Source organism: Xenopus tropicalis, chromosome 2 (assembly GCF_000004195.4).
Source record: "Xenopus tropicalis strain Nigerian chromosome 2, UCB_Xtro_10.0, whole genome shotgun sequence".
In the NCBI taxonomy this organism is placed as follows: Eukaryota; Metazoa; Chordata; class Amphibia; order Anura; family Pipidae; genus Xenopus; species Xenopus tropicalis.
Genome location: NC_030678.2, coordinates 12,584,049 through 12,607,953, shown reverse-complemented (window position 1 = coordinate 12,607,953; position 23,905 = coordinate 12,584,049). Strand labels below are relative to the sequence as shown.

At 40.3% G+C, this 23,905-nt stretch overlaps 1 protein-coding gene across 2 annotated transcripts in view; it reads left to right on the top strand.

Annotated features, from left to right (window-relative positions):
• ttc3 (tetratricopeptide repeat domain 3) overlaps positions 1–23,905 on the top strand; it is a 56,896-nt gene that overhangs the window by 30,107 nt on the left and 2,884 nt on the right. For both annotated transcript variants that reach the window (XM_031896550.1, XM_004912114.4), the window contains exons 19-42: positions 77–157; positions 1,306–1,418; positions 2,220–2,346; positions 3,891–4,013; positions 4,475–4,576; positions 4,668–4,760; positions 5,959–6,023; positions 7,296–7,435; positions 8,647–8,967; positions 9,867–10,130; positions 11,268–11,371; positions 12,011–12,067; positions 12,987–13,060; positions 13,765–13,911; positions 14,906–15,587; positions 16,708–16,773; positions 17,527–17,676; positions 18,527–18,666; positions 19,107–19,175; positions 19,543–19,639; positions 21,116–21,213; positions 21,497–21,575; positions 22,194–22,286; positions 22,767–23,119. In XM_031896550.1, coding sequence (XP_031752410.1) covers positions 77–157; positions 1,306–1,418; positions 2,220–2,346; positions 3,891–4,013; positions 4,475–4,576; positions 4,668–4,760; positions 5,959–6,023; positions 7,296–7,435; positions 8,647–8,967; positions 9,867–10,130; positions 11,268–11,371; positions 12,011–12,067; positions 12,987–13,060; positions 13,765–13,911; positions 14,906–15,587; positions 16,708–16,773; positions 17,527–17,676; positions 18,527–18,666; positions 19,107–19,175; positions 19,543–19,639; positions 21,116–21,213; positions 21,497–21,575; positions 22,194–22,286; positions 22,767–23,119 — 3,638 coding nt within the window. The remainder of the gene's footprint in view (positions 1–76; positions 158–1,305; positions 1,419–2,219; positions 2,347–3,890; positions 4,014–4,474; positions 4,577–4,667; positions 4,761–5,958; positions 6,024–7,295; positions 7,436–8,646; positions 8,968–9,866; positions 10,131–11,267; positions 11,372–12,010; positions 12,068–12,986; positions 13,061–13,764; positions 13,912–14,905; positions 15,588–16,707; positions 16,774–17,526; positions 17,677–18,526; positions 18,667–19,106; positions 19,176–19,542; positions 19,640–21,115; positions 21,214–21,496; positions 21,576–22,193; positions 22,287–22,766; positions 23,120–23,905) is intronic.

Sequence of the window (23,905 nt, the reverse complement as noted above, 5' to 3'; positions counted from 1 at the left end):
AATGTCTGTTCTTCCCATTACAGGAAATCATAGGTAAATAAAACATTCTCATTGTATTTTCTTTCAATCCCAACAGAGATTCTATCTATCTAATATAGACTATGTGGTGCTCCTCTACGGCTATGCTAATGCACTGCTTGGCACTGGGCAATGTGAGGTATGTGATATAAACTTGCTAGTTGGTATGATGTAGTTAAAGAAATACTGTCATGGGAAAACATGTTTGTTTTTTTTCAAAACTCATCAGTTAATAGAGCTTCTCCAGCAGAATCCTGCACTGTAATCTGTTTTTCCCATGGGGCTAGCCATATTCTTCATTTCCCAGGGTGCCTCAGCCATGTGGCCTCTGATAAACTTCAGTCACACTTTACTGCTGCGCTGCAAGTTGGAGTGATACCCCCCCCCCTCACCCCCAGCAGCCGATCAGCAGAACAATGGGAAGGGAGCAAGATAGCAGCTCTCAGTAGGTATCAGAATAGCACTCAATAGTAAGAAATCCAAGTCCGGCTTGGGACTCCTCCAGTTACATGGGAGTAGGAGAAACAATAGGTTAGCTGAAAGAAGTTCTAATGTGTAGCGCTGGCTCCTTCTGAAAGCTAAGACTCAGGCACACTTTACTGCTGCGCTGCAAGTTGGAGTGATACCCCCCCTCACCCCCAGCAGCCGATCAGCAGAACAATGGGAAGGGAGCAAGATAGCAGCTCTCAGTAGGTATCAGAATAGCACTCAATAGTAAGAAATCCAAGTCCGGCTTGGGACTCCTCCAGTTACATGGGAGTAGGAGAAACAATAGGTTAGCTGAAAGCAGTTCTAATGTGTAGCGCTGGCTGAAAGCTCAGACTCAGGCACAATGCACTGAGATGGCGCCTACACACCAATATTACAGCTACAAATACATTTGTTGGTTCAAGAATAAAGTGTAATTTAGAAATAAAAAGTATCCCATAAAAATCCTGACAGTATCCCTTTAAGCATTAGTGGTTACCAGCAGGTATCAGTGTGGCAGTAATGACCTTGCTCAGACATGCTATATACCTATATCAGGGCTCCTGTTTCTAAACTGCAACTCCCAGGATTTCTTTGTCTGCAAATATGGTGAGGCATGCTGGGGATTGTAGTTTTCTGCAGCGAGAGCAGGTCTTGTTATCTGCTACAGGTACTTCTTTGTTCCGGTTGAGAGTCTAACATCTCTGTGCAGGTGTGTGTGTGTGTGTGTGTGTGTGTGTGTGTGTGTTTGCTTTCAGTTTTTTCCTTCATTTGCAATAGCCTTGACTCCTGAATCTCATTTATTTGATTCCTTTATAGGAGCTGACCAAAGCTGAAGACCAGCTGAAGAAAATTATAACTCAGTTCACCAAAGAGAGGTTTAACTGCTTGGCTTTTTATGGCATCGGCAATGTATATTATAGGCAAAATAGGTAGGTTTTTTCCTGCTAACTTCCATATGATGTTATCTCAGAGGCTGATATGACATTTCTTCTCTTGCAGATCCAATATATTATTCTGTTTATCAATTTTCATTACATTTTTTTCTAAGTAAGAATTCTAGAGCTCAGCCTGATGAGATTTTGTTCTCATTTGATTTGAAATAATGGGCATATCATTGTTTGTTTGAATGGAAGTCCAGTTGCTTTACTTGGCTTCTTTTCTTTGTTTAAATATTATTAAATCTCCTCCTAAGAAAGGTGTAACACAATTAAGCTTAGCATTTAAATATGAAAAAGAATAATTAGGGATGTGTTAGTATCCGCATGGTTTTCTGCTAGCTTAAGGTGTACAGACCAATTGGTGTGGGCCAAGGAGGGACAGCATACAAGAGGCCATACACTCCTTTATCCCCTTCACTGCCTCCTGTTCTGACAGACATTTGCAGAAAAATTATATATATCTTGAACCAACTTATACCCTTAGTGCAGGAATATTGGTTGGGAACGGCAAACCTACATAGACTTACTTCATTTTGTTCTATAGTATTGGTATGTGTACAGCCAGCTTTAATTTAACTTTGTCTTATCTCACAGAATAACAAAATCGGTCATTAATGAGGTTAGTGTTAAACAGTAATGGCACTGCTGTATTTTGCTGCTTTCTGAATTATGGGTTTCTGGATAATAGAACCCATACCTGTATCATGAAGCCTATCATTAGTTCTTCTGACTTTTTAAACATCTTATTCAAACTGTCAGTGACATTCCTATGATTCTTGTGTGTTCCCACAGATTTTCTGATGCATTAAATCAGTACGTCAAATCACATACTATGGTAAAGCTCAAGATGATGCCAGGGATTCTAACGTGGCCGACTACACCTATAGTCCTTGAAGAGTCAAGGCCTGAAAAACTGCAGGTAAATTCCTTAATTTTATATATGGCAATATGTTTGTTTATTGAGCTGTTATGGATACATTGCTGTGTAATGGGGGCCATATACATTACAATTATGATCTTTCCCGCGACCATTGGTTGCAGGAAATCGTTCGTAAGAGCTGAATCATCAGATATGTAGGTAGGGACAATATAATTCTACCCCTATCTGATGATTCAGCATTAACCTACTGTGATCTTTTGGCGCCCAAACAAAATTTTCCACCATGACAAATCAATGAAGGTGCGTATATGGTGGGCTGATGAGGCCACAGATATCTAGAAAAGCCTTTGATATATTGCTCATCTCGTCAACTCAACATACACACACCGAATATTGTATGAAACCTTGTTTCATACGATAATATTGTTGCATGTATAGGCACCTTAAGGTGCAATCCTTTTCTTCATCTTTCCATTTATACATATTTGTGGCCACTGCTATATATGGCATTCTCTAAAGACAGCATAAGTACTGCATAATATGTAGAATATGTATTCAGCCTTTTGTTTTAAATTCAACATACCATTTTTTTTGTAATCTTTTTATTGAAAAATTATAATTTTTTTGTTTTTTACTACCTTCCCCTTAGTTAAACTCTGTCCCTGCTGCCAAAATGGCTGTGTTTTGTAATTCATGCTGGTCAGCTCATGTAACTATGGTCGGAGACATACAGTGAGAATAGTGATGAGCTGGAACCGACCAGCAGGTAGTGCTTATAATAATAAAAAATATAAAATATCTTAATATGTTAAATGGCTCTGAAACCAGAAATAAATGTGTGCATAGGATAAGCAGTATTTCGGGGTCTAACTGCTCTAATATGTACATTGTTGATCGTCAGCTGTAGGGAGAAACTGTTATTGCAAGCAAGAGAACAGACACCGACCAGTAGTCTTTGTCCTACCTGATTGGTGGGGAGACCTTTATTTATATTTGTATTTTACACAACATGTCAATGTTAAACTTGAGGTGCTTCTACTACTTAACCAATCAGATTGAAGCTTGTTTAATTATATTAGTATCATATGGTGGTTTGAGCTAAATTACAATAGCTGTTTCCCTAATTATCGTACCTACAAGAGTGCACCTTAAATCAATAGCTTGTTCAAATAAAATGTCTTTACGTAACCAAAATGTCATTTTATGTGGTCCTTCATAGATAAGCTCATATTGATTTTCTAGTTATACTTTTACCCTTTATTGTCACTAATATTTAAACTTTATTTGAGAGTTTATGTGCAAGTTAGATTAATATACGTATCCCCAGCTCCTATAACCTTATATCAGTTTTTGCCAAAATGATTTGATTCTCTTTATATATAATTAATGGTTTACTCCCTATAAAATCCCTACATCTAATTATTACAGTCAAGCTTATTTGTGACTTAAGTAAGGGATATCTTGACTCCAACCACCCTTCCACCCAAATATATCCAAAATGCTGCCGGGGCAGTTAGTCCCTTACCCCAGATTGAAAGGAACGTGTCATCAGAAGCATGATGAATGTCTTATTTATATTCCAGTCACTTTTAGAAAACCGTATAGAAGAATGCAAGTTTCCTCCAAAGCCAGATGCCATTTGTCGGTATAAGCAATGCCTTAGTTTGCCAAAACCGCAGATATATTTTACGGATCCTGATTTCAAGGTAAGCCCTGTCATTTTATATATTTAAAAGTAAAAATAAATTGGGAAGGGCGGCATGATAAAATTAATTTGGCTGCAAACTTGTTGTGTTTTTTTAAAACAAACAAACATGTTTTCCCATGAGACATTCCCTATAAGACATTAAATCAAAATCCATTCCTTGGCATTAAAAGAAAGCACCATGCGGTTGTTGCCCAAAAACATGATCTTGCAGGTTCCTGCTGATTTGGCACCAGAGATGAATTGAAATGCCAGACACTAAGACTAATGGCACAGCCCCATGTGTCATAAGCCTTAATGTCTGCTGATTCAACTTAACTCTTTCTTAGAATCTCTGTTGTTCTTTGTAATTCCTGTGTATTCTGTGTACAGCCCCACGTTATTGTGTGAGACTTTGTAATGCTGCTGCTGGCTTTGCCATTCATACAGAAGAGAAATCCAATGGCAACTCTCTCCTTGCAGGGTTTTATCCGTGTGATATGTTGCCTGTCATGTAAAGTGGAGTTCCATGTTTGCTGCTGGAAGAAGCTGAAGGCCAACAACTATTCCGATAAAGCTGACAGGGTAACAGCTTGTTCTTTTCAAGCATTTCCATCTATAAGGAAAAACTGCATCCCTAATATTCTTTCATTTTTGTTTTTCTTTCCTAATTTAGGATTTTCTAACTATCTCTTGTTTTACACCTGACTGTAAAGGCAAAATCTCTAATATAATTATTTATGACTCCACTGGACTTGTAAAACGTGAGGTAAGGCTCAAATCTTTGTTGATATTTGTGAAATGTAACACATCGTACTATGCATGTGATCTGGTCAAAGCCAAGTACAGGTGACAGAGCCAGCCAGGATAGGTATTTTGTATACAGGTATGGGACCTATTATCCAGAATAAGGGATCTTTCCGTACTTTGGATCTTCATGTCTTAAGTCTGCGTAAAAGCTTTTAAATATTGAATAAACCCAATAGGGTTTTTCTGCCCCCAATAAGCGGTAATTATATCTTAGTTGGGATCAAGTACAGTTACTGTTTTATTATTACAGAGAAAAGGGAATCATTTAACCATGAAATAAACCCAATAGGGCTGTTCTGCCCCCAATAAGGGGTAATTATATCTTAGTTGGGATCAAGTACAGGTACTGTTTTATTATTACAGAGAAAAGGGAATCATTTAACCATTAAATAAACCCAATAGGGCTGTTCTGCCCCCAATAAGGGGTAATTATATCTTAGTTGGGATCAAGTACAGGTACTGTTTTATTATTACAGAGAAAAGGGAATCATTTAACCATTAAATAAACCCAATAGGGCTGTTCTGCCCCCAATAAGGGGTAATTATATCTTAGTTGGGATCAAGTACAGGTACTGTTTTATTATTACAGGGAAAAAGTTAAATTTTTTTTAAAAATTAGAATTATTTGCTTATAATGGAGTCTATGGGGGATGGCCTTTCTGTCATTTGGAACTTTCTGGATAACTGGTTTCCAGATAAGGGATCCCATACCTGTACTATCCACCTCAGGCAGCAGTGCAGTCCCAGGGAAGGTATTTTCTATCATATCTGTAAGGCCTTAACTGGCAGCAATTTAGGAACAGGGAAGATATTTTAGCAAGGCAGCACCAAGTTGTAGCACTTGTGGCTGCTAAAATATCACATCTTTAGCCAATGATCTTCTCATTTGGCAATCTGGCAACAAAAAAAAAAAAAGGAAGAGCTGCTTACAAAAGTTACTGGGGTAGTACCTGAGCAGTAGCCAAAGGCAACCAGTCAAACATTTGTTTTCATTAATCCCTGCAGATGGCTCAAATAATAATCACTGATTGGCTTCTATGGGTTACTGCCCAGGTGCAAATTGGACCAGTGTTGGTAAATGTAACCCAGTGTCTTCGTTAGCCAATAAACCTGTCTCCAATAAACCTGCAATAATGAATTTGCTTCTCCTCTTCTAGTTTGCAGATAAGTCTGTTAAGAAGAAAGAACCACAAAGGCCAACAGTTAAGAATAAAGGAAGTAGGTAAGAACAAATTGTAGATAAAATCAGTAGGGGTGTGCGACACAATGGAAAACCAGCTCTTCATAGCCCCGGGTGAGTGCCTGGGTCAGATAATACGATTAGAAGTCAGCAGCACTCTGGTTAATTTGAAAGAGGTGGTTCACCTTTAAGGTAAGTTTAGTTTTAGTATGTTATAGAACTGCCTCTTTTAAGCAACTTTTCATTTGGTCTTCATTATTTATTTCTTATAGTTTTGTCTTTTTCTTCTAACTCTTTGTAGCTTTTAAATGGGGGTCACTGACCCCGGCAGCCAAAAACTATTGCTCTGTGAGGCTACAGTTTTATTGTTACTCTTTGTAAATTGTTTTTCTATTCAGGTCCTTTCCTATTCATTTACCATCCTTTCATTTATACTGTTCTATGGTCGCTAAGGTAATTTGGACTCTTTTAGCAACTGCTAAAACTCCAAACTGCAGATCTGCTGAACAAAATGTGAAATAACAAAAAAAACTACAAATAATAAAAATGAAGACCAACTGCAAATTGTTTCAGAATATTACTCTCTACATCATACTAAGAGTTAACTCAAAGGTGAACAACCCCTTAAAGTGCCAAAGGCATTGTTTCGACCTTCAATCCAGCCCTTTATCAAGTCTGGTAGGCTTGATAAAGGGCTGGATTGAAGCACGGAAGTTACATTTGGTACTTAAAGGAACAGTAACACCAAAAAATGAAAGAGCTTTAAAGTAATAAAAATATAATGCACTGTTGCCCTGCACTGGTAAAACTGGTGTGTTTGCTACAGTAACACTACTATAATTTATATAATAAGCTGCTGTGTAGCCATGGGGGCAGCCATTGAAGCTGGAAAAAAGGAGAAAAGGCACAGGTTACATTGCAGATAACAGATAAGTTCTGTAGAATACAATAGTGTTTTATCTGTTATCTGCTATGTGCCTGTGCCTTTTCTCCTTTGAATGGCTGCCCCCATGGCTACATAGCAGCTTATTTATATAAATTATAGTAGACATTCTGAAGTAAACACAGAACTTTTACCAGTGCAGGGCAGCAGCACATTATATTTTAGTTACTTTTATACACTTTCATTTTTTGGTGTTACTGTTCCTTTAAGCAGGAATAAAGGAGGCTTCCTACACACACCACTCTTAGGCTGGTGGCACAAGTCTCTCTTTAACCCTAGCAAACATTATTTCTTTGTAAAATAGCACTCGCCTGAATATAAATGCACCAATATGATAGGCCAGTGAACTAAGGTATTTTTTCCATTATTAGCAATAAGAAGTTAAAGATTAAGCCTGAGAGTAAAACACAAGCAAAGAAGACCTCACCTGAAGAGAACAGGAGCTTGATACACAATGAGAAATCACAGAAGCAGCAAGAAAATATCTCCTCTAACCAACGGAATAATATATGTGAGCTGGTTATGTGCTTGTTCTTCCTCCATTTTGTCCTTCTCTTGCACTCTTTCTATCTCTTTCTCCACCCCCTTCATCCTAGATCTTTATTTACTTATCCCCACCCCATTGTCACAATACTTTTGCCCTCCTGTCCTGGTCTCACAATCTCTTACATTCTATCATGCTCAGCTGTATTTCAACCCCCCACCCCATTCTGTCTTAAGGTGGCTATACACTTTAAGATTCGCCCATTTGGCGAGGCAGCAAAGCGAGCAGATCTTCTCCCGATATGCCCACCTATGGGTCCTAGGGCCAAACGATCAAATTCAAACGGTGGACATAGGTGCTGTCGGTTCGGGGACCGCAAAACGAGCCAATATGGTCCCTGATCCAATGGAGAAAAAAACCTGCCCGATCGAGATCTGCCAATTTTAGGTCAGATCAGGGAGGCCATTGTTGGTGCCCATACACGTGTAGATAAGCTGCTAATTCGGTCTAAAGGACCAATATCCGCAGCTGAAATCAGCCCGTGTATGGCCACCTTAATAACTCATCAGCCAACCCATTAAGCCTCATTCTTCTCTGCCCTCCTGCTGCCTTTTTTTTCCCTGGTCTCACACTCCTTCTGATCTTTCATTCTATCACCAACGGTTGTATTTCTTTCCTAACCCACCCATCTATCTCACTGTTTCCTTCATACTATTTTGTTCTCCCACCCATTCTATCTTATTCAACTGTCATCTTTTGTCACTGACTTTTTGCCTTACTCTTAATTCAGCTTCTTATTTCCACCAACACTTACTGTCGACTTAACTGTCACATTTGTCTCACACTCCCTTTTTCCCTCTCACCCGCTGTCACCCACCATTCAGTCTCCTTTTCCCTATAGCTGTATTCCCACATACACATTCTGTCTCTCTCCCTCCTTCCCCGCATTCCCTCCATTACATTGTGTCTCACTTTTTGGATTCTTCCATACTTCCCATTGTATTTCTCTCTTTCCTATCTGATTTACTGCCTAATTCTTTACCTTCTAACGTGCCTCACACTTCTGTCACCCAGCTGTCCTCTATTCCCTTACATTCTATCGCTTTCTCATTTGCCCAATTGCCTTACTTAACATTTAACATTCTGCCCCCACACTCTGCATTACTGCTACTCCATTTAATAATCATTTTATTGGCAGATCTCCTGAGCTAACCTGTCTTGTTTTGCCTTTCTTGCAGGTAATAACCGTTATAGTGTAGCACCTCATGATTTAATGATGACGCTTATATTGAATAAGGAGGAGGTTTTTAAAACAGGAGTGGAGAGCACCAAAGCATTGTGCAACTCATTAATCTCATGGAATGTTATAAGTCAGGAAGAACTTGATGGTTTTTCCTTTGAAACAACATGTAGATCGTCTTCTGATGAAATGGCAGTCCTGCTCGCTCATCTGTGCAGCTTAAATAATAGAGTAAAGACAAGAATATTCCTCTACCTGCTGGAAGATTATCCTTTAACTTTAGAACTGCCTGCATTTATAAAGATGATTAGAGATACGGGTGAGTTCACCTTTCTTCGCTGTCCCTTCTCTTCAGGAGTGTTTCACTTCAAAGTTATGGTTTTGGCACTTTGATAAATGTCCATTAAACATAAAAAGTAATTGTGAACGTAAGCCCAGAGCATGAGTATTGATATGTGTTGTTTAAAAGATAAGAAAATGTAAAATTATTGTGGAGTGTCCAACCAATTGGCAAACTACAATCCCTGTTGATTTTTTATTTCGTTGACTCTTAAATGCATTTTATTTATAGAGCAGGTAATGTATCTAATAAAACAATAGATATTTGTGTTTGCTATTGGTCTTCATTTTTTTTATTTATTTGTGGTTTTTTTTTTTAGTTATTTCACTTTTTGTTCAACAGCTCTCCAGTTTGGAGTTTCAGCAGCTATCTGGTTGCTAGGGTCCAAATTACCTTTCCAACCAGGGAGCGGTTTGAATGAGAGGCTGATATATGAGAAGGAAAGCCTGAATAGAAAGATTATAAAAAGTAACAATAAGACTGTAGCCTCACAGAGCAATAGATTTCTGGCTGCCGGGGTCAGTGACCCCCATTTGAAAGCTGCAAAGAGTTAAAAGAAGAAGGCAAATAATTAAAAAACCTATAAAAAATAAATAATGAAAACCAAAAAGGTGAACCACCCCTTTAACGGATAAGGAATCTTCCCATAATTTAGATCTCCATCATTTAAGCCTACTAGAAAACCATTTAAATATTAAATAACTTAAATGTGTATTTGTGATTTTGGTCGGATACAAGTCCTACAAAAAGTGCTGGATTCTGCATATCCCTACTCCTTATGCACACAGTGTCCTTTGTATTATTTGCCATTAAAATAATAATGGTCTCCCTGTCACTAGTGACTGAAATGTCTAAAATAACATTGTGTCTTGTTCAAGGTCATCGGGCAGCAAAGAAGTTCCAAGAGATAAACAGCAGCCTCCTGAAAGAGCTTAATTTCGAGTTGCTAGCCGGTCGGTGGAACGAAACCTACGGAAAACTTTTAAACTTCTTCATGTCTATATCTGTGGAAACAGCTGAGAAACTAAGTCAAGCAAATATCCAAATATTCCGCTGCTTCATATGGTTTCTAGACGACAATAGATATGTCCCCATGCCTGCCGGGCTGGATAAATATTTAGATAAATATTTTATAGATATGGGTAAGTCCTTTGTTTTTCTCCTTATGTGTTTGTAAGGGTTGCTAATAAATACTATTAACTCACGTCAGTCGGAGGGGGCACTGGATTAGGGTGGGCGGGGAACTTGCTAGATGATTGTCTCTTTGGCTCCTTTGCACCCAATTTCCCCACATCCCTGTTACTCCATTAAGCAGAAACAATAACCCATAAGAACCAATCACCAGGTAGCATTTACTTGTAAAGCAAGCATCCTATTGGTTTTTATGGGTTACTGCTCCTGGGCAAACTCAGTGCCTTTTAGGGTAAGGACACACAGAGCTACTAGTAGAAGCTACTTGTCACGGCTACTAAAATAGACAATGCTGATCATTTACTGATAATTGTCTCTACGTGTGTTTTAGCAGAGGCAATTCTCAGTATTGTCTAGGGCAGGGGATTTTCTGGCATTTAGTAGCTGTGAAAAAGTAGCTGCTACTAGTAGTTCTGTGTGTCTTCACCCTTATTATATACGGGGATAAGTGTCATGTAAGCTGATAGGTACATTATTTTTATTTTCAATATCCAATTAATGCACATAAGCATGTAATAGCAATCTAATCACAATTCTAAGCTGTGCAAAACACACTGAATAATATGTGTTGGTCTACTACAATACTAGCAAAACTGAAAAGGCTCCACCCAACTGTGGGCACTTCTTTTATAGATCCATATCTGTCAGTGTGGGTATGGGAAACTTTTTAGCTCAAAGAAGCAGAAGATATACGTCTTTGTGAATGATTTTTTAAAATAATGTAATCATTATTTAATTATCCATATCCATCGCTATAAGTAATTCTATTTCACTCTGCAAATTAAAATGAAAAGGTATTATTTTTGCTCTTTTATCTCTTGAGTCTCAAAGCAGAGGATTTGCAGGAATCAGTAGAGCTCTCATAGAGCCATTCAGCAGGATACAGATTAGTGACACTTTCACTGGGGCACAAACCAGGCTCTGACATAAGTTAGGCCCAAACTCTGGGTGTACCTATCCTCTCTTGGGGGCGAGGGGGTATCTCACAGTGGCTGCTCATAGCAAAGCATGTCTGTGCCTCTGTCTCACATCAATGACTTGTATTATAAAGCCTGATCGGTTATATATTGTCTTGATTGTCTTTCCAGATATACCATATTCCAAAAATGATGTGCTCGACTCTGTTAATAAAGACCCTATAGAAGCCCCTTGTTGCATCAATATACGAATGAAGTCAGATGAAGAGCAGCCTGTAAGTTATCCTAATGATACATTTAGCCATTATTGTATCCTTTTTGGTCTTAATGGAGATGCAAAGGTTCAATGAGTAGGGGGTTCCAAATGTTAGCCCCCCCCCCCATTGATTGAAATTACTTACCTGATACCCTGGGCCGGTGCTCCTAGGGCCGACACATGCGCAGTATTGTGAAAAAGGCAGCTTTTTTTGTTAGTTTGTCTTTTCACTCTACTGCGAAGTAAGAAACATGTACCCTGGGTAGGTGCAGTTTTCTACTAACCCAGGATCAGGTAAGTGATTTTAATCATTAGGACCCCCCCCCCCCCCACAGTAATTAAAATGTTCCTTCTTTTTAAGCTTTATTCATAATAATACTTTGAAGAACCACAGAGGCACAAGTAGTTTTTACATGCTAAAATAGAATGCGCTGGGACCGATATAGCGGCTGCCCCAGCAGAGGTGTCATGTACAGACAGACATGAGCACAGCGAGGGGTTATAATCACATGGTGCTTTGTTTGGGAAGGAATGATTTGTGCTCAAAACTTGTATATATGTAGACACATAGGTCATTTACCTGGTTTGTAAATTTTCAATGATATTTACTTTGCTTTTTATAATTTTTTGTATTTTTTTTTTTTTACTTTTTTCTTAGACTAAATGTATCAAGGTTAAGAACAAACACAAGAAAAAGAAGCAAAATCAGCCCAAGGTTTGAGTCTTTTAATTTGCCTAATTTTATTTAGTGTGTGTTCCCTCTGGTTTGTTTTGATGTGCTTAGGTATAGTTAGAGCTCACCCAGCCACTGTACCAGGGTTAGACTGGGCCGCTGGCCCAGACCCAGTCTGTGCGTGGCAATATACCGAGCCACCAGTCTCCATCCTGCCTCCCCCAACGCACTGACCGGAATTTTAATTTAGGCGCACTTGGGGGAGTTGGTCAGATGGGCGAGTTTGAAAGGCTTCTGTGGGGGCCATTGGGCGGTGCAGGGGCCCCCGAAACGCTTCAGGATTAATGTGAAATAAAGTTGCTTCTTTTTAACCATGGCCATTGGCTCTTGTAGAGCATGCTCATCTAGAGATACCCCCCCCAATGTACTAAAGAAAGATTCTCCTTGAATCTGAAAGACTTAGTAGCGTGTACTACCCTGTTGCTCAGTGATTTACACCCGCCAAGCAGCAGTACATGTAAATAAACCTTGAAAATTATAGGGGAATCTTTCTTCAGAACTTTGGAGAGATTATAGGAAAGTGTTAAGTGATCAGAGGAGTGAGAGGTGATTGTGAGACTGGGTTATAATAAAATGAGTTCGTTATGTGATGAGTGCAATTTTTGAGCTTTGTGGAAAAAGCCTGGTATCCCCTTCATCTAACAAAAACATAGCTGAATGTACAGTATATGCAACCCATTGACGTGGGCATAAACACAATTTACATAGCAGCATTAATGTCCTATGTAATTGAATTGAACATGTTTAATGTCAAAGGCCTTATGGGCACCTAGGGCACTGCCAGTTTTGCTCATGCCAGATACAAAGTATTCACAGTATATGGTGCCCTTCAATAGAGCTGCAGAATGCTGTATTAAAGAAATTTATGTGTGTCAAATAATTGCCTATGTTTTATTTTCAGACTTTGTATAAGGTTTCTGGTGCAGTAAGTACCAGGCCTCCAGAAGATGACATTTTTACAGAAGAAAATACTCTGTAAGTACTGAACGGGACCAACAAACCAACATCTGGCAACCCGCTGCCTGTGTGTGCCATACTCTGCCTGCCCTATGCTGCCTGTGTGTGCCATACTTTGCCTGCTCTACCCTGCCTGTGTGTGCCATACTCTGCCTGCCCTATGCTGCCTGTGTGTGCCATACTCTGCCTGCCCTATGCTGCCTGTGTGTGCCATACTCTGCCTGCCCTATGCTGCCTGTGTGTGCCATACTTTGCCTTCCCTACCCTGCCTGTGTGTGCCATACTCTGCCTACCCTACGCTGCCTGTGTGTGCCATACTCTGCCTGCCTTATGCTGCCTGTGTGTGCCAAACTCTGCCTGCCCTACCCTGCCTTTGTGTGTGCCATACTCTGCATGCCCAATGCTGCCTGTGTGTGCCATACTCAAGGGATAATGTACCCCTACTGTAATTTATATGGATATCAGAAGTTACTGAGGCGTTATCTTACCATATAAAGGCACGGTGGCCAAACTACAGTACAACAGACCTCATAGCTGTTTTTTTGGGGGGGGGGAAGGGGGGTGGAACTGGTTGCCACTGTAGAGTCACAAGGCTGCAAGATGTAATTGTTGTGCTAATTAAAAGGTTATATACGTATATACTGTCTGTTAATCATACCGGAGAGCTTTGCATGAAATACATTTTTCAGACCTCAAAGATCAATGTTTTTCCCCATACACAGAAGCCTGTTGGATCCTTATGAACCCTTTATAATCCCAGAATATTTGCGTCCTGATGTGGAAGAATTTGAAACCCTTTATGATCCCACTCCTGGCGGATACCGGTTACCATGGCAACCTGATAATGCCATGCAAGAAACCCTCTATGAGTAAGTATTCATAAAGGATGGTAAATAACCTCAATCTTGTACTATGTATGTATGTCATTGGTGTGGGATAGAACCCTGTAGAGCAGTGGTTCCCAACCAGTGGCTCCAGAGCAACATGTTCACCAATCCCTTGGCTGTTGCTCCCAGTGGCCTCAAGAAAGGGGCTTATTTTTGCATTTCTGGCTTGGGGGCAAGTTTTGGTTGCATTAAAACCAGATGTACTGCCAAACAGAGCCTCATGTAGGCTACCAGTCCACATAGGGGCCACCAAATAACCAATCACAACCCCCCCAGGTACATTTTTGTGTTGCTCCTCAACTCTTTACATTGGCCTACGGGTCAATAAGGTTGGCACCACCACCTTGCCCATTATTTCACAGCAAGGTGACTTGCATATATGAAAAACTTGCTAGAACCGCCATGGCTCTGAGAAAGTCTAGCACAGTGGTTCTCAACCTTCCTAATGCCTTGACCCTTTAATACGGTTCCTCATGTTGTGGTGACCCCAACCATAAAAATATTCCTAAGACCATCGGAAATATGTGTTTTCCGATGGTCTTAGGCGACCCCTGTGAAAGGGTCGTACGACCCCCAAAGTGGTCCCGACCCACAGCTTGAGAACCGCTGGTCTAGCACAACAAATAATTGCTCATGTGAAATCTCACCCTAACTGATGAGAATGGAAGTGGAAGAGCAAATAGACTTTCTGCCCATATTCTTTACTTATCAGCCTTCAGGCTAAGTGATCCACTGCTATTGCTACGCGCGTAGTTTGGGAACTGCTGCTTTATAAAGATACTAAGGCTGTTCCATCTTTGTGGAACATGGGAATTTGCTTAAAGTTGTTGTTTTTGGGATTCCATCCCCTTAAATGACTGTTGTTTAGGAATAAAAAGTGGCCCCATTCATCATCCAGATGTTATGTGGTTTGTGTTTAGAAAGGGCACTGTACTCCATTATAGGCAATGTGTCATCTCTGATTTCCGCCCCTTAGATATTTTTCTGAGATCCTGGAAGAGCATGGGCCTTTGGAACTGGATGATGACATTCTGATTGGGACATTTAAGGAGTTCCCAGAGGAGGCACACCAGCTGGTACAGGAGGCCGGCAGCCTAAAGGACTTCCTTCTGCAATCAACTAAGTTTGTCATGGTGGGAAAGCTCCTGGGACTGCGCCCTCACAAAGTTATATTGGAAGAAGCATCCGGAAAAGCCAAACTCAACCCAACCGCTAAAGAATTCCAGCCTTCATCTAATAATCCTTTTGATTCAATAATAAGCGAGACTTTGGAAATAAGTCCTGAATACAATCCACTTGAGCCATCCAATCCCTTTGTTTTACTGCCCAATCAAAGCCCAGTTTTTAATGGCAATTGTATAGTCCCTTGTCTTCCGCTGTATGGACTGAATCCTTTGCCTGTAGTTTCTGTAGGGCACCCATTTATACCTGGTCTCGGCATTGGAATGCAGCCTACGATAACAGTTAATAGTGCTGTTATGTGTAATTTAGGCGTGCCGCTTCCTAATAGAGCAAAGGAGCCAGAGCAGTCAAGTCCAATAATGCATAACACTTTGACTGGGAATTTGAATCCCAAAAATGACACTGCATCAGAGACCACCATGACCCAGACTGTTCCTTTAAGAAGAAATATTCACACCGGGGTAGTGTCAGTACAGGTAAGCCATGGAGGTGCTTGTTCATTCAATGTATTTATGCGGTAACATAAAGCCACTTTGAGCCCTTTTTGGGGGGTTGGTATGTAATTTAAGGTCAAGGGTAGAACAATACATTGCTTATTGAGGGGAACAGTTGTAGTAATAGTCCAGCAACATCTAGGGATCCTCAGCAGGGTCAGAACTAGGGGTTGGCAAAAGAGGCACGTGCCTAGGGGGCATTGCCCACCCCCTTTTCCCCCCATAGCCAGCTTTACTGGTGCTTGTCCCCCGGTATGAAGTTGGTATGTGCACTCCCATATGGGAGGTTGCCTAGGGAGCCCGACCGGCCAGGAGCAACTCTGATCCTCAGGTCAAGAAATAGAGCTGTATAGGAATTTTACCGTTAGGTCTGCATTAGATTAACTTTTGGCATAATGTAAACATTAGTATTCAAACACAATTTGCAGTGGTACTTATTTTATTTTTTGTTATTAAAACATTTTTTTGGGCAGCTGTCAGAAATGAATTTTAACAGCACTCTGGTTCCTATGCCCTATTTACCCTAATAACCAAACAGCAGCAGCTGGCAAGTCAGGGTGGAAAATATCACGTAGTGACAATACAAATATAAGAAATGAAAAAAATGCATATATAATAAACTGCACAATATATATATATATATATATATATATATATATATATATATATATATATATATATATATATAGCAAGAAAAAAGAGCTGCACTCACCAGGACTTGGCAAAAATATAATAAGTTTATTTAAGCAAAGAGATCTTGCTATATATATATATATATATATATTTTTTTTTTTTTTTTTTTTTTTTTGCTGACAGCATTTTCAGAAAGAAATAAAGAGGCAGAATAGGAAGGCTAATAATTGGAAAACCATGAAAATGAAGACCAACTGAAAAGCTGCTTAGAATAGTTCCTTTTATAAAAGTTCATTTAAAAATGTACTTTCTCTTTAAATTTTCTTCCATGTAAGTAATTTTAAAATATGGCATTTTCCAAAGATCTAACCTGCTGAATTTGTACTGGTACATCTCTATGAAGGGGCATATTAGGATTTATTTTACTTGTTTAGCTTCTCTGAAACATGTTTCCTTTCTTAATATGTAGGTAGACAGAGACTTATCTGAGCAAGAAGTAAATACTGAGCCTTATTATCCTTTTGAAGTGCAGCAGGTAAGTGTTTATTATATTTATAAAACACATTAATGAGATGTATGGTGTTCTACAGTGCGGGTACACAAACAGCTCAAGCTTGGGGGGGCATTGAGGGGTTCTGTGGGGCATGGGGATTGCATTGCACATATACCGGTGATGCTCAGAGCCCACAATCACAGACAAAAGGATACCAGGGTCAACACTAAGGGGTATATTTATCATGCTTTATGGCAACACCCAGTCTATAGAAAACAAAATTGATGATCTCTTCTGTAGATTATCTGTTGAGCAGGATATGTAGCTCTGCTCTGTCCTCTGTTTTTGTGAGACTTGGCTCACTCCACAGATTCATAATGAGGCTGTTACGCCACATGGATACCCTTTCTCCAGGCAAGATTGTGATGTTAAGTTATGTGGTAAATCATGTGGAGGTGGCAGTGCAATCTTAATTAATCAATTCTGCTGCACAGAAAGTCATGTGCACCCCATATATTGAATTTTTAGCAAATCAAATGCCGACCATTCTATTTGCAAATTACAGAAAGATCCCTTATCCGGAAAATTCCAGTTCCTGAGCATTCTGGATAACAGGTCCCATATCTGTACAAATAATTGTAGAACCACTTAAATGTGTAATTAATATACATTTAGGAGTTTCCATAGAATGACATTAGGCCAGATTGTGTATTTGTAGGTTTATATTTATTTGCTGTAAGGCGATGGATATAGGTGCCCAGACTTCTTGCTTATATGTTCTGTGTCTGATCCCAGGGAGATATCCTACGGATAGAGAAAGAGCATCTCGTTCTACAGGAGCAGCTAAAAGAAGCAACAGAGAAGTATGAGAATCTGCAGGGCCGCTACAAGGAGGAAATCGCTGGGTTGCATAAGCAAATTAGGGAAACGGCTGACAATAATAAGGTGATTGCTGAGTTACTTGGGATAATTGGTTTATAAGTTCTTTGCCTCCCTGTTTGTATGCCTCTTTACCTGCTTTAAATATTGTACCCCCCACCCCCCCCCCCCACACACTCCGCTTTATAAATTCATGTATCACCTTGTTTTGCATGCAGAAAACATTGAATTGGCCCCAAGAACTTGCCCCTCATTTTTTATTTGTTTTTGACTGCTTTCCCCTACTCTTTTGCCTCTCTTATGGCTTCTGGCAAAGGCAGGTCATTGCCCCCAGAAGCCAAAAAACTGTTGCTCTGTGAGGTTCATTGGTTTTGTTATTTTTTTTTTTTTTTTTTTTATTACTTACCCCTCCTATCCATCTTCCAGTCTCTCATTCAAACCACTGCCTGGTTGCTAGGAGGAATTGAACCCAAGCAAGTAGAAAGTTACTGAAATCCCAAACTGGGGATCTGCTTAAAGGAAAACTATACCCCCAGAATGAATACTTAACCAACAGTTTATATTATGTTAAGTGGCCTATTAAAGAATCTCCCCAAACTGGAATATATATATCAGTAAATATTGCCCTTTTACATTCTTTCCCTTGAGCCGCCATTTAGTGATGGGCTGTGTGCTCCCTCAGAGATCAGCTGACAGGAAGTGATGCAGCTCTAACTGTAACAGGAAGTAGTGTGGGAGTAAAAGGCAGAACTCTGCCCATTCATTGGCTGATGGGGCCTAGCATGTATGTGTGCCTTGGCTTGTTTGTGTGCACAGATGGGAAGAAAGCAGTGTGTGGGGTCGGGGACTAAATATCCCATGCCTGTTAATCAGGGTACATTGACTTTGCTAAACCCCTAGTTCTCTATTTATTCAGATTATAAAGAAAGAACTTGAAATGTTTAACCACGAGATGGATAACGACACCAAAAAATGGCAACTAGAGAAAAAAGAGTATCATGATAAGCTGAGAGTGGTAAAGAGCGGCATTAAGGCGGCAAATGAAACTGTCGATAAGTAAGTGCTATAGGTAACACCATTTCCCACCCTGAAACCTCTCACCTTTACTACATATCATCTTGTTTTAATGTGCTTACAAGAAAAGGAGGAGTAAAGGATTAAAAGGGATATATCCTTCTGTGCTGCAGACTGTGCATCCTACATGCCACATGTATTCATAAATGGCCAGCATAGCTCTGGTGTGTGTACAAATATATAATCCCCCGGCCAATGGATAAATGAAACACAAATATCATGATACAAATAGGAACCTTTTCTCTTAAGGAAATTGAGTAGGAGACATCATTAAGAAACAAAGAAGATGATTAAAATGTGTATGTTTAAAGGGTGTTCTGCAAATAAAATACCCTTTGTCCCATAGAGATCCACAGAGAGAAGAAAATGTCTCAGCGAATACTACTGACAGTTAATAAACTTCTGTTTTGTTCTATGCACAGGTATTCAAGGGAGATTGAAGAAAAGAAACAACAGTATGAAGCATACATAGAGACATTCGTACAGTCTGGGTAAATCTCACTGAATCATATTTATATTATATTTGTTCTGAAATAACAATCAAGTTGTGTTGCTTGGGCCACTCACCCCCCCGAAGCTATACTGGGGATAGAAGCACAGCGCTGATGGGTGAATAGGAGTAGGCCAGATGAGTTATATTCTCCCATTATAATCAGTTTTTTTATTGCTGTATCTGGGGTCAGGGACCCTAGCAACCACATAGCATTTTAATTTCTATGCATTTGCCTTTATTGGCTGGATTTTGTGCTTGGATAATACTGCGTCATCTTTTTTTTAGTTGTATTTTCTGCTTTTTTATTTTATTGCTTCATAGTACATGTTGGATTGCGTGTGAAACATTCTGTTTTTTATTTCCAGTTTTAATATTGAAAATGAAAAGGCAAAGTTGGAAAAGCATATTAAAAGCAACGAGGATAAGCTCCAGGAAAGCAAGAAGAGAGCTATGACTGCTGAGGTGAAAATCCTGTCCATCAGTCTCCCATCATTACTACTTTTGTTTTGTGAGCCTTATGTTAAGGTGGCCATACACGCCATACACGCAAGGTCGCCAAGCGAGCAGATCTTCTCCTGATATCCCCACCTACGGGTGGGTGATATCTGGCTAATTCTGTTATTTGGCCCTGGGGCCAAACGTTCAAATTATAACGGTAATGGGTGCAGTCGGTTCAGGGACCGCATCAACGAGCCGATGCGGTCCCCGATCCACCTAAATTTTTAAACCTGCCTGATCAATATCTGCCCGATTTCAGGCCAGATGTTGGTCGGGCAGGCCCATCGTTAGTGCCTCTACATGGGCCAAGTTGGTCTAAGGGACCAATATCGGCAGCTAGAATCAGCCTGTGTATGGCCACCTTTAGAGCCCCTTTTTTGGGGGGTGGGGGGTCTTGGATAAGGCTCCATCTCTCCCTTAAGGGAAGGAGTGTAGCATCTTGGGTGTCAAAAAGTTTATATAGCTCAAAGAAAAGTACCCAAGGGGGCCAGCTTGGTTGAAATATATAGGCCAGACCATTTGTTGTGTGGGTACAAGATTCCTAGAACTCTTGGCTGTGGGGAGAGGGGCCACCAAATCAGCTATAGCTAAACATGTACAGTCTGAACATAGGGACCAGCCCAATATTTTATAGGTATACCTCAAATGGGCATTAGGAAGGGTGATGTTGCTAAAAGATTGCCAGCGAGAGAAGTTAATTTGCTATGTCATCTGAAAACCACAGAGAATTATGGTGCTACGAATCATAAATGGGAATTACCGTGCTGTTTTTTAACAGGAGGTTTTTATCAGGTTTTAAATTTGGTCATCAGCCATCTATTGTTAATTTCTTCTGCTGTGTTACCACTATGCTGTATTTTTTGCCATTAGTGCATGTTTTTTTATACATAAGATTTGGTTTGGTATAGTAAGGGTTAATGTTTTTAGTGGGTGGCACCTGAGGGGGTATTTAACTTCCTGTGTGTAATAGAACCATTTGTTTTGAGAAAGTGGTGGATGGCTACGAAACACGAGGCATATGGTTCTGGGAAATGAGAATTATTTACTTATGTCCGTACTTTTAACCGGGTAAATAAAGTAATAACTTATTAATCCAGCAAGTTGCTCCATGTTACTCCCTGATATACAGATTTCTGTTAGAGCCCTATAGAAGGCCCTATAGAAGGCCAGGTACTGTAATAAATGGCAGTATTGGGAAGGTAGGTAAGTGTGAATGCAGGTATAAGGGGTGCAGGTCAGGCAGTCACTGGATTGGGCTGCACAATCGCTTCTCCGCCTTCCCTCTGCCCTCAGTTATGGCTTTATGGCAGGTTGGATAAAGCTCATAAAGCTGTTTGAGCAGAGAACGTGCAGAATAGAGTCCCACTCAACCTCTGACCCCAGGCGAGTCTCTCTTACAGAAGGCGTGTGTATAATGACTTTGTTTCTTTCTGGTCAAAGGTCCACTTCCTTGAGAACAAAAAACAGACTGATTTATTAAAGCTGAGGATTATGGCTGCAAAGGTGGAACACAGCGCCAACAAGTTAAAAGCCAATGGGTATGTGCCCCCCACTGAGTTTGCCAGTTCTTCTTTTGCTCACTTTGTTCTAATTCAACCATGAATGATTTCTATGGGATATCTTTGCTGGCTGGCATAGTGCAGCTGATGAAACATGACATTCAGCATTATACAGAGCTGATTTAGTCACTTCTATATGCTATCCCATAATATTTGTACTCATAATCATGCCAACATATGGCCACCCCCATCTTGTGAGTTTTGTTCCAAATCCTATGCTTTCCTAACAGTCTTTCCTTAACCTTTGCTCTCTTGTCCACAGCTCTGCCACACCTTTTGCACAAAAAAGCATAGCGGATTTATCCCCCTCTTATCTAAAATCTGAAAGTGAGAAAATAAAGGTAAGTATATCGCTAATTGTAGTGGCCTCATAGGCTAATGCCTGTCCCTTGTATCTGAATATACACTGCAGTTGCTGCATCCACTGCATTAGATGCTGTAGAAGATTATAGGAAGATTATGGGAATAATGCCATTAACTTTAAGTTTTGTGTTTTTTATTTATTACAAGGTGTCCATTGGCAGATTGTCCTGCAGATCTAGGGGTTACTTTCTGGAAGGGGCTTATGCCTGTTTCATTCATATACAGTTACACTGATCCACATCTGATTTATAAACACCCAAATACTTATGATTTAGTCTAGGCTTATTTTATATAACTGTATATTTCTGCTCAGATGAAGCCTACTAGATTTTTGCATTGTTTGGCCTAGCTACTTCCTGCTAGTGTATATAATAATTAATGAGTTTGCGCCGTTACTTGCAAATATTGGGTCACAGGTTAGTTTACTTAATTGTTTAATGCTACACCCCCATTCTTAGTACAATTAAAGGTTAAAATGATAGTTAGCAGCTGTAGCCTATTATGACTAATGATCATGCAAGCAGTCTGTTTACATGCCACTAGGGGGCAGTAACTGTAAGCCAAACATTTATAATACGTTTTGTCCTTTCTTTTAGTCCCAGTTTGATGAGAAGATTAAATTAGTGGAAAGTGGATATAAGTTGGCAAATATACAAGCAAACAATCTGGCAGCTCCATTCAATGCATCTGTAAGTATCCATATCTGTGTAATACAGTTCTGCCCACTCTTTCTATGGCATGTAATTATATGAATCCCATAGGTCTATCTGTCTATGTATATATTATATGTGTATATTATGTATATGTATCTATGGTAGAGAAAGGTTTTCAGTAATCAGTCATATACTGCCCAGTACTACGCTGTGTGTTCTCCCTTCCTTCTGCGAATGGGATGGATGAAAATCTGTAATAGGCTGTAGCACTAATGGAATCAATGTTTCAAGCCTGTGCGAAGCCAATATACAATTCGGCTATTGGATACAGAGAAGAACTGGTACCCAGGCCTCAAGGGATGGGCTGGAATGTGATAAGAGGTGCTGCTTATACACCTCCCTTGTGCTGAACCCCCCAGCCCACCCTAGGAATAATGGGGTATCACAGCAGATCAGCCTTGCACTTTGCTTCCTACACAGGTTCCTTTTGCTTTACGGATCTTTTTTCTATTCCAGGCTTTTCAAACACCTCTGCTGCCCCCTTCTCCCACCCCCAAGCTCCCTACAACCAAACCCAGCACCCCGCTGCCAGCTTCCAGTTCTGCACCTCCAGCTTCCCTCAAGTCCCCATTAAAGCCGACTCGCGAAACCAAGAAAAGCAAATCTAAAGATATTAATAAGGATCCGAAACCACCACCTCCTGCAATTAATCCAAAGGCCACGGCATTAGCAGGGAAGGGCCCGGGAGCACCCGTCATGGAGAAGAAAGGAAAGCCCAACTTAGAGGCACAACATCAGTCTCCCGGAAAGCCGACTGCGTTTGATAAGATTATTGAGGAGCTGCATGAGATTTTTCCTGACTACAAAAGGTAAATAGTTCAGTGTTAGCCTCTTCCACGCAAGAGTATAACGGTGCACAGTCCTGTGGCCCTAAACTATTTAATTTCTTCATTTAAGCAGGTTGTTTATAAGTTATTGAGAATAGAAAGATTTCTTCTTCATTCCTAAAGTGCTGTCTGGGCGGCTCATCTGCCAGCCTGCCTACTGCTGCCCCATTGCCTAGAAACATGGCATTGAGAATGAGAGCTTTTTATCAACCAACCCTTTACTTCCAACAGCTGCTGCATGTTTTCAGGCTCACAGATAAGGAGGAGTTAATTATATATGGAGGCCCTTTGTTTAGCACTGCTACCTTGCAGGTCTGGGATCCTGGCATCAATGCCAGCCGCGGCCCAATCTGAAAGGAGTTTGTATGTTCTTCCATTGCTTTTGTGGGTTTTCTCCGTGTACTGCGGTTTCCTCCCACACTTTAAATACAGGCAGGTTAAAGGAAAATTATACCCCCAGAATGATTACTTATCCAACAGTTTATATTATGTTTAGTGGCCTATTATAGAATCTCGCCAAACTGGAATATATATATATATCAGTAAATATTGTCCTTTTACATCCTTTCCCTTGAGCCGCCATTTAGTGATGGGCTGTGTGCTCCCTCAGAGATCAGCTGACAGGAAGTGATGCAGCTCTAACTGTAACAGGAAGTAGTGTGGGAGCAAAAGGCAGAACTCTGCCCATTCATTGGCTGATGGGGCCTAGCATGTATGTGTGCCTTGGCTTGTTTGTGTGCACTGTGAATCCTATGATCCCAGGGGGCG